Source organism: Bolinopsis microptera, chromosome 8 (genome assembly GCF_026151205.1).
Source record: "Bolinopsis microptera isolate Bmic1 chromosome 8, MBARI_Bmic_1.0, whole genome shotgun sequence".
Classification (NCBI taxonomy): domain Eukaryota; kingdom Metazoa; phylum Ctenophora; class Tentaculata; order Lobata; family Bolinopsidae; genus Bolinopsis; species Bolinopsis microptera.
In genome coordinates, this window is record NC_087079.1 from 1,262,729 (window position 1) to 1,278,357 (window position 15,629).

Consider the following 15,629-nt stretch of genomic DNA (forward strand, 5'->3'; position numbering starts at 1 on the left):
ATTTTCTAATTGATTAAAGTAGATATGGCCATGATCTACACATTCAATATATAATCGACTTATCATCCAATTAACTAATTAACTAATTAGCATATCGTACAATTAACTCATTAACTAATTAACTAATTAACTAATTACTCCAGGTACACACCTACCCTCCCCGACTTCACAAGCTAGTGGAACATCTCCCACTCTATTTCACTCTCGTATACCCTGACCAGATGGAACTCAAGGGATTTTTCCTCAAAGGTAGGAACAACATTTAAGGAAAAGAATGAAGAGGACTGAAAAAGCTGATCATATAAGTTTTAAGTTGAAAAAAAAACAGGGCCAGCTTTTGGTTGGTCGATTGTGGATGAGTTTGAATTTGTAATGTATGGATTATTGATAAGATAGCACAAACTGTTGGAGGTTTCTTTTGATAGTTCTAATTTGCCTATCATAGCCACTGTAAATAGTAAGTAACGTTCTAATCGCAGGAACAAGAGTTGAAGAAACTTGGTCAGCTCATCTGAGAGGAGACAAGATATTAGATGTGAAAAGTAAAGCTACTAATGGTTAGTTTTAAATACAGATGATAATTACAATTAAATCCCATCAGCGCTCCGGTACAAGGTATGTAGTCGCCCATCTAACACTCAAGAAATTATAACTGCAGCTCTTGCCTGAATTAATCTAACATTCCCATTGTACCACAGACGCAGTTTACTCTCAAGGTAGAGTACTAGGGGACAGGTCCGTTCTTCACAAGTACATCAACCCCAATGTGATGGCTGTTGCAGTAGAGTCAGGAACTGGAGACAAGGGTTTTTACTTTTTTTAAATTTCCTTTTAAGCATAACAAGTTCTTATATTTGACCTGTAGATTTGCTCGGATATCTGAAACACAACATTGATCTAAATGTTGAATCTCACCTTTATGTCTGTTAAAGTAGGCTAGAATCCCCCGCTAAATACCAGCCCCTCCGCTAAACTAACCCCCCCCCCCCCGGCCCCCCGCTAAACTAACTCCACCTCTCAGTTCTGGTGGACGTGCAGCTGTACGACATGATATCCGGCACCCAGCTGTACCACGCCCGACACAAACAGTACTCTGGTCCAGTGCACCTCCTGGTGGTGGAGAACTGGTTACTTTACCACATCTGGTGCAGCAAGCTGAGGAGATACGAGGTGGTGGTCGTGGAGTTCTTCCTACCCAGCGCTCCTAACACGTATGTAGCAGTTAAATTAGCTTTTATACTAGCACATTATTATTAAGTGCTATTTATATTATATGACAAGTTTGTGCTATGTATTTCTTAAGTTCTCAAAATTTAAAAATCTGATTACTTAATAATAGATTATTTCACTTCTGCATGTAATGAAACTATAAACCACAGTTTGTAACTATTGTACCTAACAGTACCTCACTAATACTACTCCTTCCCTCAGGACTGAGTTCTCGTCCCTCTTCCCCCGAACCCCCTCCTTCTCAATCCAACAAGCTTACATCGCCACCTCCCCCCTCTCTGCTGTCGCTGTTACAACTACTCTCAAGTCCATCACTAACCGGGCTGTACTTTGTAAGTCATGTCATGTAGTAGTCAATAAACTATACTGAAGGATTGCTCCAAGCCCTCATATCAAGTACAGCTGGGTTAATAAATGTTCCCTGAACTTCCAGCAACTTAAGTCAAACACACCTTGTGTAAGCCAGTTTCACATTCTACACACCACGTAACCATGGTAACTACCACGTAATCATGGTAACTACACTACTAACACTACTAACACTACTAACTCTGCTCAGTTGCTGAATCAGGAGGCAGGATAGCTCTGGTACCCAAGGCCCTACTGGACCCCCGCAGACCCACCATCCCCACAGCTGAGGACAGACAAGAACAGCTGGTACCCTACACCCCGCAACTTGCTCTAGCTCCCATGTCTTACGTTACCTACAACAAAACGGTACGGTACCCCGAATTGTGTTATTTACTTCGATCACAATAACATAATGGAATCAATTATGTCACATGGTATTCACTGACAGATCAGATAATGTTTAAGATAAATTTGAAATCTATCTGTTTGCACTTTGCACTTTGCTGCAGTTGACTGATATGATATGTACTTATTTTAGCTACAAGATATCACTGGCATGGTTACGGGTGTTACCGGTCTTGAGTCCACATCTCTCCTCTTCGCTTACGGAACTGACCTCTATTTTGCAAGGGTATGTGTCCACAGTTGATATACATATGATTCAAAAAGAATCATAATTATGATACTTTAATTGATATAATATAACGAATTGAAACTCGGGGGATTTTCAGTAAGAGTATATAATAGTAACTATATCGTATTAAGATGTTACGCAAGCAAATAATTAAGAGCAAAGTTTATAAATCCTTTAGCGCACTCAAAATAAGTTTTACCCTCTCAATGAATGGAAAAGCAACAAAAAATGTCGCAAAACACAACTGCAATTAATGTACTAGAACAATCTATAACAAACACTTATACTGTCATATAACCACAATAAAACCCGTATTCAATGGTCCTTTAAGCACTCGTCATTAAATCATTTGCAACATGAGATTTATGTTGATATAAGCAGTCTGATAATGTCAGTTAGTTGAATAGTGCTGTATAGTGGTAGTCTGTACCCTACGGTCGTTCCTATCTTCTCTCCAAACAGTTCATATCTTCTCTCCAAATTATAGTTCCCATCTTCTCTCCAAACAGTTCCTATCCTCTCTCCAAACAGTTCCTATCTTCTCTCCAAACAGTTCCTATCTTCTCTCCAAACAGTTCCTATCTTCACTCCAAACAGTTCCTATCTTCACTCCAAACAGTTCCTATCTTCTCTCCAAACAGTTCCTATCTTCTCTCCAAACAGTTCCTATCTTCACTCCAAACAGTTCCTATCTTCACTCCAAACAGTTCCTATCTTCTCTCCAAACAGTTCCTATCTTCTCTCCAAACAGTTCCTATCCTCTCTCCAAACAGTTCCTATCTTCTCTCCAAACAGTTCCTATCTTCTCTCCAAACAGTTCCTATCTTCTCTCCAAACAGTTCCTATCTTCTCTCCAAACAGTTCCTATCTTCACTCCAAACAGTTCCTATCTTCACTCCAAACAGTTCCTATCTTCACTCCAAACAGTTCCTATCTTCACTCCAAACAGTTCCTATTATCACTTCGAGATGGCCAGGCCTACTCTCATGCTGTCTATATGTGATGATTAACTCTGAAAAACTAGGGACAACTGGGGAATGATCCCAGAACCTCGAGATTTCGCGTCTCTTGCTCTACCAATTGAGCTACTGACCCTGATTCTCAGAGCGAAATCACCACTCATATACAGCACAATTTCAATTAATTAAATGTTTCGCAGATTGGCAATTGATCGGTGTAGTTGGTGTTGTACACACTGCACTGATAACGATATCACGTTGTGCGTGTAATGTAAATATAGTGTGGATAAAATGCGAATATATATTCTAAATAACTGACAAAACAGTTCCTATCTTCACTCCAAACAGTTCCTATCTTCACTCCAAACAGTTCCTATCTTCACTCCAAACTGTTCCCATCTTCACTCCAAACAGTTCCTATCTTCTCTCCAAACAGTTCCTATCTTCACTCCAAACAGTTCCTATCTTCACTCCAAACAGTTCCTATCTTCACTCCAAACAGTTCCTATCTTCTCTCCAAACAGTTCCCATCTTCTCTCCAAACAGTTCCTATCTTCACTCCAAACAGTTCCTATCTTCTCTCCAAATTATAGTTCCTATCTTCACTCCAAACAGTTCCTATCTTCTCTCCAAACAGTTCCTATCTTCACTCCAAACAGTTCCTATCTTCTCTCCAAATTATAGTTCCCATCTTCTCTCCAAACAGTTCCTATCTTCTCTCCAAATAGTTCCTATCTTCACTCCAAACAGTTCCTATCTTCTCGCCAAACAGTTCCTATCTTCACTCCAAACAGTTCCTATCTTCTCTCCAAATTATAGTTCCCATCTTCTCTCCAAACAGTTCCTATCTTCACTCCAAAGAGTTCCTATCTTCACTCCAAACAGTTCCTATCTTCTCTCCAAACAGTTCCTATCTTCACTCCAAACAGTTCCTATCTTCTCTCCAAACAGTTCCTATCTTCTCTCCAAATAGTTCCTATCTTCTCTCCAAATAGTTCCCATCTTCTCTCCAAAGAGTTCCTATCTTCTCTCTTAACAGTTAACATATACTTTCTTCTCTCCAAACAGTCTTAACCCCTGAAATAAGAGTTAGTTTCAGGTGCTGTGTCCTTAATAAATAGCATTTAAATTTGTGTAGATTGGAGCCCTAATCGACCTTGTAGCGATAGTAAAGATCAACTTTGTGCGATGAAGTACACTGAAGACAGTAATAAGGATAGTTGCTTACCTGATCTGTCTAAGTGCTGACTGCTGTGTCATCTCACAATGCTCTCTTCCCTCAGTCTCTTTGGAAACAGGTTCTGCTCCCTCCTCTGCTGTGTCATCTCACAATGCTCTCTTCCCTCAGTCTCTTTGGAGACAGGTTCTGCTTACCTGATCTGTCTAAGTGCTGACTGCTGTGTCATCTCACAATGCTCTCTTCCCTCAGTCTCTTTGGAGACAGGTTCTGCTTACCTGATCTGTCTAAGTGCTGACTGCTGTGTCATCTCACAATGCTCTCTTCCCTCAGTCTCTTTGGAAACAGGTTCTGCTCCCTCCTCTGCTGTGTCATCTCACAATGCTCTCTTCCCTCAGTCTCTTTGGAGACAGGTTCTGCTTACCTGATCTGTCTAAGTGCTGACTGCTGTGTCATCTCACAATGCTCTCTTCCCTCAGTCTCTTTGGAGACAGGTTCTGCTTACCTGATCTGTCTAAGTGCTGACTGCTGTGTCATCTCACAATGCTCTCTTCCCTCAGTCTCTTTGGAGACAGGTTCTGCTTACCTGATCTGTCTAAGTGCTGACTGCTGTGTCATCTCACAATGCTCTCTTCCCTCAGTCTCTTTGGAGACAGGTTCTGCTTACCTGATCTGTCTAAGTGCTGACTGCTGTGTCATCTCACAATGCTCTCTTCCCTCAGTCTCTTTGGAAACAGGTTCTGCTCCCTCCTCTGCTGTGTCATCTCACAATGCTCTCTTCCCTCAGTCTCTTTGGAGACAGGTTCTGCTTACCTGATCTGTCTAAGTGCTGACTGCTGTGTCATCTCACAATGCTCTCTTCCCTCAGTCTCTTTGGAGACAGGTTCTGCTTACCTGATCTGTCTAAGTGCTGACTGCTGTGTCATCTCACAATGCTCTCTTCCCTCAGTCTCTTTGGAGACAGGTTCTGCTTACCTGATCTGTCTAAGTGCTGACTGCTGTGTCATCTCACAATGCTCTCTTCCCTCAGTCTCTTTGGAGACAGGTTCTGCTTACCTGATCTGTCTAAGTGCTGACTGCTGTGTCATCTCACAATGCTCTCTTCCCTCAGTCTCTTTGGAGACAGGTTCTGCTTACCTGATCTGTCTAAGTGCTGACTGCTGTGTCATCTCACAATGCTCTCTTCCCTCAGTCTCTTTGGAGACAGGTTCTGCTTACCTGATCTGTCTAAGTGCTGACTGCTGTGTCATCTCACAATGCTCTCTTCCCTCAGTCTCTTTGGAGACAGGTTCTGCTTACCTGATCTGTCTAAGTGCTGACTGCTGTGTCATCTCACAATGCTCTCTTCCCTCAGTCTCTTTGGAGACAGGTTCTGCTTACCTGATCTGTCTAAGTGCTGACTGCTGTGTCATCTCACAATGCTCTCTTCCCTCAGTCTCTTTGGAGACAGGTTCTGCTTACCTGATCTGTCTAAGTGCTGACTGCTGTGTCATCTCACAATGCTCTCTTCCCTCAGTCTCTTTGGAGACAGGTTCTGCTTACCTGATCTGTCTAAGTGCTGACTGCTGTGTCATCTCACAATGCTTTCTTCCCTCAGGCTCTTTGGAGACAGGTTCTGCGACCTCCTCTAAGTGCTGACTGCTGTGTCATCTCACAATGCTCTCTTCCCTCAGTCTCTTTAGAGACAGGTTCTGCCCCCTCCTCTGAGGTGTCACCCCGGCCCCTCTTAAAGACTCCTCCGTCCAGATACGTGCTTGTGTATTAGGAAAGTAGGAACTTGTGTCTCTGCTTGGTTCACGAGAAGGGTGAAAAACGTGTTAAATTACTGCTGCTCTATTATATAAGGGGTTATGTTAAGTGTATCTGTGTTAAGGTTGTTTTTTATTCCCTGCTGAAGGAATCGACACTTTTAATACTATGCCGCCCATGTTAATAATTTTGTATAGTGTTGACCTGCTAAATCCGTCCCTCCTTCGTTACCTCCTTAACTTTCAGTATTTTAAAATATATATTTTACCTGTAAAATTCTCGTTCTGCTGTGCTGCTATCCTGTAATGTGTGTTGAGGGAATCTTCATTGAACTTCATCTTGAAAACCAGACCTGCCTCCCGGAATTCGGGACATAATTCAAGTAATGTTGTGTCGTGGTCTAGTCTGTTCACTCCATTGAAGTCCATCATCAACCGAGCTTTTCTTCTGTAGATCTTGAGAATCCATGGTTTTTTTTCTTCAACTTCTGGAAGATTAAGGGTGCCCTGGGTACATCCGTAGTACGTGTAAATACCGTTCCAGAGCCTAAGTTCAAAAAGGTGACAGGGTAATCCCGTTGGGGAACAATAGAAAACTCTGACGAGGGTGTTAGGATTCTCTGCTGGATTGTACAGTATCTTAACTTCTAACCCTCGCTTTATTTCGACATCTAGAAATTCCCCGAAGGTGATCTCTATCCATTCTGAAATATTTGTTTTAAAACTGATAAAAACCTGCTCAAATAAATCAACTTTAAGTTCTGAGATACACTGGGGGGAGTCATGACCCCCGGCCCCCCCCCCCCCCCCCCCCCCTACACTTAACAGATTAGAATTTACCCAATTCATCATAATGTATAATGTATTACCTTATCGGACCTTATTTAGACGGACATTACATGAACGGACATAATTGTGAACGGACATTAATATGAACGCTCGAAGGCATTCAAAACCATCAAAAATCCGAATTTTTTTCAATTTTTGACGTTTTTTTAATTTCAGCAAATGATTTTTTAATCCATTTTTTATACAGTAAGTAAGAATAGCAGTCATTAAGCAGTAAAAATGTTAAAATATGTGTACATGATCAGTGTCTAATATCACATATCATCTTCATTAAATGGGTTTTCGTGCATGAAATAGTCCATGCTTAAACAAGCATCAGTGATTTCTAGCTTTGTGGAAACCTTTTTTATCAAACTACCCCGGTCCTGCATTTCAGTGTTAACTTTTACAAGCCATTCGGCGTGAAGTGGTTTTATCTTAGACAACTTTAGGTTAACCTTAACATCACGTGGAGCTTTCCTAGCACTGTTTCATTACCTCCCCTCAGTAATATGAATATAAAAACGTCGGACAATGTCCTTGGCAACACGATTTACCGTTATATCTAGAGGCTGGAACAAGTTTGTCATGTTGGCGGGGACTAGCTCATGAACTATGTTGTTGAGTGCCATGATTTCGTTGACTTTTTCCGCCAAGTGACCCTTAAAAACATCATATACTAGTAGAGTTTTCTGTGCCTCCGGCAGACCAAGGAGAACCTTTCCGTCGTTAACTTACGGCACAATAAAGTTCTCATAGTTAGATAGTTGTCATATTCTGGGTAAAAAGTTCGAAATGGAAACATTTTTGAAAAAATTTCAACGGACTTTAACTTGGACGGACATTAATTGAACGGACTTTATTTGAACGGACATTAAGATGAACGCTAGGGCCTCCAGCGTTCAAGTAATGTCCGTCCAAATTAGGTCCGATAAGGTATGTCCTTACCATTATCTCCGCCAATCATCAATAACACTGCAGCTAGTAGGAGAAGAGGAATAAGGCTTGAAGTCTTCTTCTTCCACATCATTACTTAGTATATACACTATACAGTATACTATCAGACACGCTATAAAGTTAAAAGTAAGCAGAGCTGTTGAAACTCTGGTAAACTTGCTGATACCGCAAATAATCCCAAAATATTTTCCTTTTGTACCAATCAGCAGTTATCAAAACCCGACATTTATTATTACTTCTAATACCTAGAAAAGTTGCTCAATACAAATCACCTGTTTTAGAATATAAGATGTCTATTTATTTGTACCTCCTCGTCCTCCTTCTCCTCCTGCTTCTCCCTCCCGTAATCATCGTACTTTAATAATACTTCACGTCCTTATCATGTCTATATTATTCGGTCCTTACTCGTGAAGTGCAGATAATGGTCTGTTCTCCTACAATTAATCATCTGTTGGTGCCACTAGCTTAATTCTATGGTGCTCAATTCTTCGATTTAGCTAATTATTGCATATTTTCTAATGCTATGTAGAATGGTTCATGCTTGTAGCGAAACTTATGGTTGCAGTTCATTTGTCCTCTGACTAAAGACAAAATTAGAAGATCATTAGAGACCCTCACGCGTCAACTTGCTGCACTTTGAAGTTTTAATTGTTACCTTTTGCCATTTACCACAGTAATTTGGCTCGAAATTATTCTCACTATTCCCTCCTAATAATGAACTGTTTTCGCTATACTGAAAACTACAAGAAAGGCCAATATGTTAACAAAGTTTGGTGGGTGACTGGTAGATACATAATAAAATGCTCTTTTTGCTCCCCCCCTCCCCCTCCCCCTCCCCCTCCCCCTCCCGGCTCCCCTCCCAGCTCCCCTCCACCTCCCCCTGTTGGATGCTAACTTTTTTACCACCATGGCGAGTGTCCTCTAGGGCCCACCAATATAATTAGCAAAATAATTTTAATATCTTCATTAAGGTAGTTTTTAGATTTGATAACTAATCCCTCCTTGGTGACTAATCCCTCCTTGTTAATTTATCCTTAATCCTCGTCTCGACCTATATACTAGACCTTTTATCCTTAAATCGTACCTGTGAAATTGTTATTTCCGTCTTCCGTTCCATCCCCTTCATCCTTGTCGTCTTCACTCTCATCTCCTTCATCCTTGTCGTCTTCACTCTCATCCTCTTCATCCTTGTCGTCTTCACTCTCATCTCCTTCATCCTTGTCGTCTTCACTTCCATCCCCTTCATCCTTGTCGTCTTCACTCTCATCTCCTTCATCCTTTTCTTCTTCACTCTCATCTCCTTCATCCTTTTCTTCTTCACTCTCATCTCCTTCATCCTTGTCGTCTTCACTCTCATCTCCTTCATCCTTGTCGTCTTCACTCTCATCCTCTTCATCCTTGTCGTCTTCACTCTCATCTCCTTCATCCTTGTCGTCTTCACTCCCATCCCCTTCATCCTTGTCGTCTTCACTCTCATCCCCTTCATCCTTGTCGTCTTCACTCTCATCTTCTTCATCCTTGTCGTCTTCACTCCCATCCCCTTCATCCTTGTCGTCTTCACTCTCATCCCCTTCATCCTTGTCGTCTTCACTCCCATCTCCTTCATCCTTGTCGTCTTCACTCTCATCTCCTTCATCCTTGTCGTCTTCACTCTCATCTCCTTCATCCTTGTCGTCTTCACTCTCATCTCCTTCATCCTTGTCGTCTTCACTCTCATCTCCTTCATCCTTGTCGTCTTCACTCTCATCTCCTTCATCCTTGTCGTCTTCACTCTCATCCTCTTCTTCCCCATCGTGCTGTGCTGCTATCCTGTAATGTGTCACCACGTTTTGAGAGATTACATCGAACTTCACCTTGGAAATCTGACTTGCTTTCCAGAATTCGGAACAGCTTCCTAATGTTGTGTCGTGCTCTAGTCTGTTTACTCCATTCAAGTCTATCATCAACCGAGCTTTTCTTCTGTAGATCTTGAGAATCCAAGGTTTGTTTTCTTCAACTTCTGGAAGATCAAGGGTGCCCTGGGTACATCCGTGATAGAAGTATGAACTGCTACCGAGCTGAAGGTCGAAAAAGTGACAGTTTATTTCTGAGTTACAGAAGTAACATCTGACGACCTTGTTAGGATCCTCTGCTGGATTGTACAGTATCTTTATTTCTAACCCTCGCTTTATTTCCACATCTAGATATTCCCCGAAGGAAACATCTTTCCACTCTGAAATATTGATTTTCGTGATGAACCTGTCAAAAATATAGCTCCTCAGCACATTGCTATGTTTTATTCCTTTTATTTATGATAATCCAGGCAATCAAATACGGAAAATAAATACAGGTTTGAAAAATTTGTGCACAATATTTTCTACGTTACGCTCCTAGATGCTTGGTATTAAGATTAGAAGGTTAATTAATTAGTTGCTAATTATATGCTCACCATTATTTGTTGTATAAATGGCCAGTAAGGCTGCAAACACAACTAAGGCGATTCGACAAAAGTTACTTCTCCCCAGCATCTCCTCGGATCAAGCCAAAGTACTAACAGCGAACTTAACAATATATATAATACAATAAACTGTGCTCCTTGACTTTAATAGCTAGCTTCTAATTAAACTCTGTAGTTGGGTATTAGTTTGTCTTCATTAAAAAGCCGACCCCACGAAGCACCCCCAAATCCCATGTCATTATCTCCATTCTCATTTTGTTAATTGTTATTTGTTGTAAAAACAAGTAGACATCTGTACTAGTTCATTAATTTCTACTTCATAATTCGTTCCGGCTCGTCTGTCAACACAGCTGCCTTTAGATTGATATAGGACAGCGGGTGGACACTTGCAAATAGTTAAGAGACTCTGGGCCAGTGAAATCAACTGAAGTCCGGATGTTTGTCCTGGTGGCATTAAAATAAAGTAGAACTAGACCATTAGCATCTAATTCTAGAGCACCTTAGTCTCGGCTGATTAAGATTCATTTGGAATACAATTGCGCTGAGTTTGAAGTTTCAATTGTAAACAAAGTAGATATAAAAAAGATGGGGAGATCTCTTTTTTATGTTATCTTATTAATGACGACAATCAACCTTATTACCTCAATCATCCCTAACCTAGTTTATTTTCAGGTGACTCCAGCCAAGACATTCGACATGTTGAACGAAGATTTCGACTATTATCTTATAGGACTAGTTTTACTGGGCCTTTGCTTCGCCACGATAGTGACTCAAGCTCTAGCTGAAAATAAAGCTTTGAATAAAAAGTGGAAATAAAGTGGGGTAGTTTGTTATTAGCTTTGATCTTTACATTGGTGATTTATTTTATTTGTTACTGAGCTTGTTGACCGTCGGTCACGTGTATTACCTTATCAGAATACCTTTATCTGGGTATTTGAGTTAAAATGGAAGAAATAGAGCAAGATACTTGGCTAGTATTCAGTTTGACTATTACTTTGACTCTAGTAGCTCTATCAGATACACTCACAATGGAGTAACTTTCTTATTTAAGCTATCTATTGCAGTGTTGACTGTGTTTGATTATTTTATACTGATAAGCTGAAGTAAGTAGATAATTTATATTAACTTATTCGGCCCTGATTCGAACGGATCTTGTTAAACGACAAGCCTTACCGCACAATATTTTTATTGGATATGCGACCGGAATTTCCAATCTGTAATTTTGCAGATAAGTAATAATAATATATAATTGAAACCATCCCATTGCCGTCCGAATCGTTATTCATATATTATAGGCACCAAGGCTGTTCTCATTAGGGCCGATACGAAAGTAGTATTTATTTTATATATGAGGTTAGTAACTTTATTTCTAATGTGGAAGGTTTTCAGTTTTGAGAATCATAAAATACTCTTGCTTCTTCTTGGTAGTATTAAGTCTAGTCTGAGAGTTGAGACTGCAGTTTAGTAATCCAATGAGGAATTGGAATAAAAAGTTGCTGATAATTTACGGATATTTTGAGTTGTTTGCTCTGTTTTCATTTGATTTGAATTCTATGATTGTTTAAAAAACAAACTTCTTCTTTTTCAATTACTTAAATGTCAGTTTCAAAATGGACTAGTCACAACCCTTAAATATAAACAAATAATAAATTGAAAGTAAAAGCTTAATGCCGTCAAACAGCGCTCAGACATCGTATCATAATATCATAATAAGCTGCAATGTTTTCGAGCGTCGCAATTCTAAATCTAAGGTTACCATTGACTGCCCATCACATTTAAAATATACTTATAGACATGATAAGCATTAACGCAAAACTTTTTCATCAAGGTTTGTCCCACGAAAATGGAAAAGCACCGTTCTGAGATCACAGCTTAGAACGTAATTTTTCAAAATGGCAAACTGCCGTATAAAACGACTAAATTCATCACTGCAGTCACACATAAAGAAATAAAACTTAAAGTGTTTTAAATACATTGCATTATTTAAACCTTGGTGTTTGTGAGCTCATTATAGTTCTATCTTATTTTGGTCGCACATGAGTGTGCAATTAATAAACAATATTAAACACTACTCGGACTCTATTGTTATGAATATATTCTTCACAAGATCACAGTAACCTGTCATCGTTTCCTCTTTTGTCATCCCTGAAATTTTAGGCAATCAAAATCATAATTATAAAATCGTTCTTATCATGGGCGCGTTTCACATTTCAAAGGTGGCTTTTCTTTTATAAAAGCGTGATTAGCTCTTATATATATTATGAAACTTACCGTTATGTTTTTAATATTATGAAATTATTATAATATTCTAAATAGAAATCGTGATAATAATAATGTGCTGGTCGCTGGAACCTGTTTTACTCTTCCAGGCGTCCCACTGCGACATTCCTTTAAAGTTTGGGTATCTCGGCCGAGCTGAAAGGTAATTCATATATAAATACGTTCAAATAATTATACGATATATCAATTTTTGCCTGAACTAAGGGGAGTGGGGACCCTTTCATCTTGAATCAGTGAAAGAATAATCTAGGTAGTGCGCCATCGACAGTGAGCCGCGCGTGCCGACTGTAGGATGGTTTTTTAGCGCTAATTTCGGCCAGCACAATTTTCTTCAAACAAATAGATATTAAGTATCCTTCCCGACCTCCAATTGCAACAAAAATTGGTAAGCTTACTCATAGACTTACAAGGAAAGTGTCCGAAAAATTTAAAGCATATCCAACCATCCGACATTATGTTACAGCTAAAAGCAGCGTATTTTGCCCCATTTTGATCACTATATCAACTCCGATATCCACCAAATTTTTCGGACAGTTGTGAAAGCCCTATTGGAAGGTCGTCGCCAATTTCCAGAATGATCTCATTTAAGGAACTGAAGATAAATCCGAATAATACGACAAAAATGGTCAAATTTGGACGAATTTGGTCAAATTACGCAACTTTTACAGCTACTTTTGCTCCAAAAGCCGCGCACCATCAAATATGGCACCTAGGCGAAACTCACTGATCTTTCCAAAAAGGTATAACAAATTTGGTATAATTGTGAAAATTCTCACAGTCTCTAGAAAACAGTGGTACAAAAATTTTTAAAATCTGAGCAAGTTTATTTTTATCGTGCACCCCCTAAATAATCACGCTCCCTAAAAAATATCCTGACATGAACCTAACACTAACAGATCGTACTCGTAGTTAAACCTGTATTTATATAAACCTGTATCTATCTAAACCTGTATTTATATAAACCTGTATTTATATAAACCTGTATTTATATAAACCTGTATCTATCTAAACCTGTATTTATATAAACCTGTATTTATATAAACCTGTATTTATATAAACCTGTATTTATATAAACCTGTATTTATATAAACCTGTATTTATATAAACCTGTATTTATATAAACCTGTATTTATATAAACCTGTATTTATATAAACCTGTATTTATATAAACCTGTATTTATATAAACCTGTATTTATATAAACCTGTATTTATATAAACCTGTATTTATATAAACCTGTATTTATATAAACCTGTATTTATATAAACCTGTATTTATATAAACCTGTATTTATATAAACCTGTATTTATATAAACCTGTATTTATATAAACCTGTATTTATATAAACCTGTATTTATATAAACCTGTATTTATATAAACCTGTATTTATATAAACCTGTATTTATATAAACCTGTATTTATATAAACCTGTATTTATATAAACCTGTATTTATATAAACCTGTATTTATATAAACCTGTATTTATATAAACCTGTATTTATATAAACCTGTATTTATATAAACCTGTATTTATATAAACCTGTATTTATATAAACCTGTATTTATATAAACCTGTATTTATATAAACCTGTATTTATATAAACCTGTATTTATATAAACCTGTATTTATATAAACCTGTATTTATATAAACCTGTATTTATATAAACCTGTATTTATATAAACCTGTATTTATATAAACCTGTATTTATATAAACCTGTATTTATATAAACCTGTATTTATATAAACCTGTATTTATATAAACCTGTATTTATATAAACCTGTATTTATATAAACCTGTATTTATATAAACCTGTATTTATATAAACCTGTATTTATATAAACCTGTATTTATATAAACCTGTATTTATATAAACCTGTATTTATATAAACCTGTATTTATATAAACCTGTATTTATATAAACCTGTATTTATATAAACCTGTATTTATATAAACCTGTATTTATATAAACCTGTATTTATATAAACCTGTATTTATATAAACCTGTATTTATATAAACCTGTATTTATATAAACCTGTATTTATATAAACCTGTATTTATATAAACCTGTATTTATATAAACCTGTATTTATATAAACCTGTATTTATATAAACCTGTATTTATATAAACCTGTATTTATATAAACCTGTATTTATATAAACCTGTATTTATATAAACCTGTATTTATATAAACCTGTATTTATATAAACCTGTATTTATATAAACCTGTATTTATATAAACCTGTATTTATATAAACCTGTATTTATATAAACCTGTATTTATATAAACCTGTATTTATATAAACCTGTATTTATATAAACCTGTATTTATATAAACCTGTATTTATATAAACCTGTATTGCAGTCGCCTACTTTGGACTGCTTGAAGAGAGCGTACAGTTCTAGTAGGTCCCTCATACTTATCTTGGTTCGCACGGGTTCCCCCGCGTTCTCTATACTCTTACAAGCTGCTTCAAACTCCTGGTAACGTGATATAGCTCGGTGTTATTGTTTGAATGACACATTAAAACAGCAGTGATGGAGAGTCGGTGTCAGATGACAGCAATCTGATAGGAGAATCGCTATCTGTTTTAAGAAACAATACAAGAAGTCTTGTAGGATATGAGTATAATCTTTAATCTGGGGGCCTGACCTTGACTAGAGCTGCGGTGTCTGTCATTATTAAAGCTGAACTGTACTGGCGGGTATCTCCACTTCAAATTGAATGTAATCAGAGACGCAACGGAACAAACACAGTAACGGTCAGTAAACTCAAAGTTTGGCTTGTGGAGAAAAGCCACCGCTATTGTTCTACTAGTACGAAGACTCGACCAATCAAGCATTTACAGGGTGTAGGAGCGATACAATAGCGGACACAATGCTATACAGATACCACGGGGGTAAAGTCACAATCAGAGCACGTGCACTGCCTCCGCTACAATAACCGTATTAGTTATTACTTTGGCTTGATCGTGCTGTATAGACCGCAGTGCGGTGTGTGGAGTAATGGTGTGATTTATATAATAC

General features: G+C 38.1%; 2 protein-coding genes across 2 annotated transcripts in view; one reads left to right on the plus strand and one right to left on the minus strand.

The window, feature by feature from the left end:
* LOC134819844 (ER membrane protein complex subunit 1-like) overlaps nucleotides 1-11,894 on the plus strand; it is a 30,377-nt gene extending 18,483 nt beyond the window's left edge. Inside the window, exons 14-21 of the mRNA XM_063829994.1 lie at nucleotides 144-249; nucleotides 480-557; nucleotides 699-806; nucleotides 1,022-1,211; nucleotides 1,432-1,562; nucleotides 1,790-1,947; nucleotides 2,120-2,212; nucleotides 10,994-11,894. Of these exons, the coding sequence (XP_063686064.1) occupies nucleotides 144-249; nucleotides 480-557; nucleotides 699-806; nucleotides 1,022-1,211; nucleotides 1,432-1,562; nucleotides 1,790-1,947; nucleotides 2,120-2,212; nucleotides 10,994-11,137 (1,008 nt within the window). The 3' untranslated portion in view covers nucleotides 11,138-11,894. The remainder of the gene's footprint in view (nucleotides 1-143; nucleotides 250-479; nucleotides 558-698; nucleotides 807-1,021; nucleotides 1,212-1,431; nucleotides 1,563-1,789; nucleotides 1,948-2,119; nucleotides 2,213-10,993) is intronic.
* A 12-nt stretch (nucleotides 11,895-11,906) lies between these two features.
* On the minus strand, nucleotides 11,907-15,593 carry LOC134819947 (acyl-CoA-binding protein-like). The gene is made up of 4 exons (XM_063830107.1): nucleotides 15,256-15,593; nucleotides 14,957-15,083; nucleotides 12,674-12,736; nucleotides 11,907-12,466 (listed from the first exon to the last, which is right to left on the minus strand). The coding sequence occupies exons 1-4, from the start codon at nucleotides 15,280-15,282 to the stop codon at nucleotides 12,390-12,392; spliced, it is 294 nt and encodes a 97-aa protein (XP_063686177.1). The 5' UTR covers nucleotides 15,283-15,593; the 3' UTR covers nucleotides 11,907-12,389.
* Nucleotides 15,594-15,629: the final 36 nt, after the last annotated feature.

Coding starts and splice junctions, on each gene's coding strand:
- LOC134819947 (XM_063830107.1), bottom strand. CDS start 15,282: ATGACAGACACCGCAGCTCTAGTCAAG. Junction 12,737..14,956: donor AGTAGGCGACTGCAATACAG/GTTTATATAAAT, acceptor ATTACCTTTCAG/CTCGGCCGAGATACCCAAAC. Junction 12,467..12,673: donor CGCCTGGAAGAGTAAAACAG/GTTCCAGCGACC, acceptor CTAAAATTTCAG/GGATGACAAAAGAGGAAACG.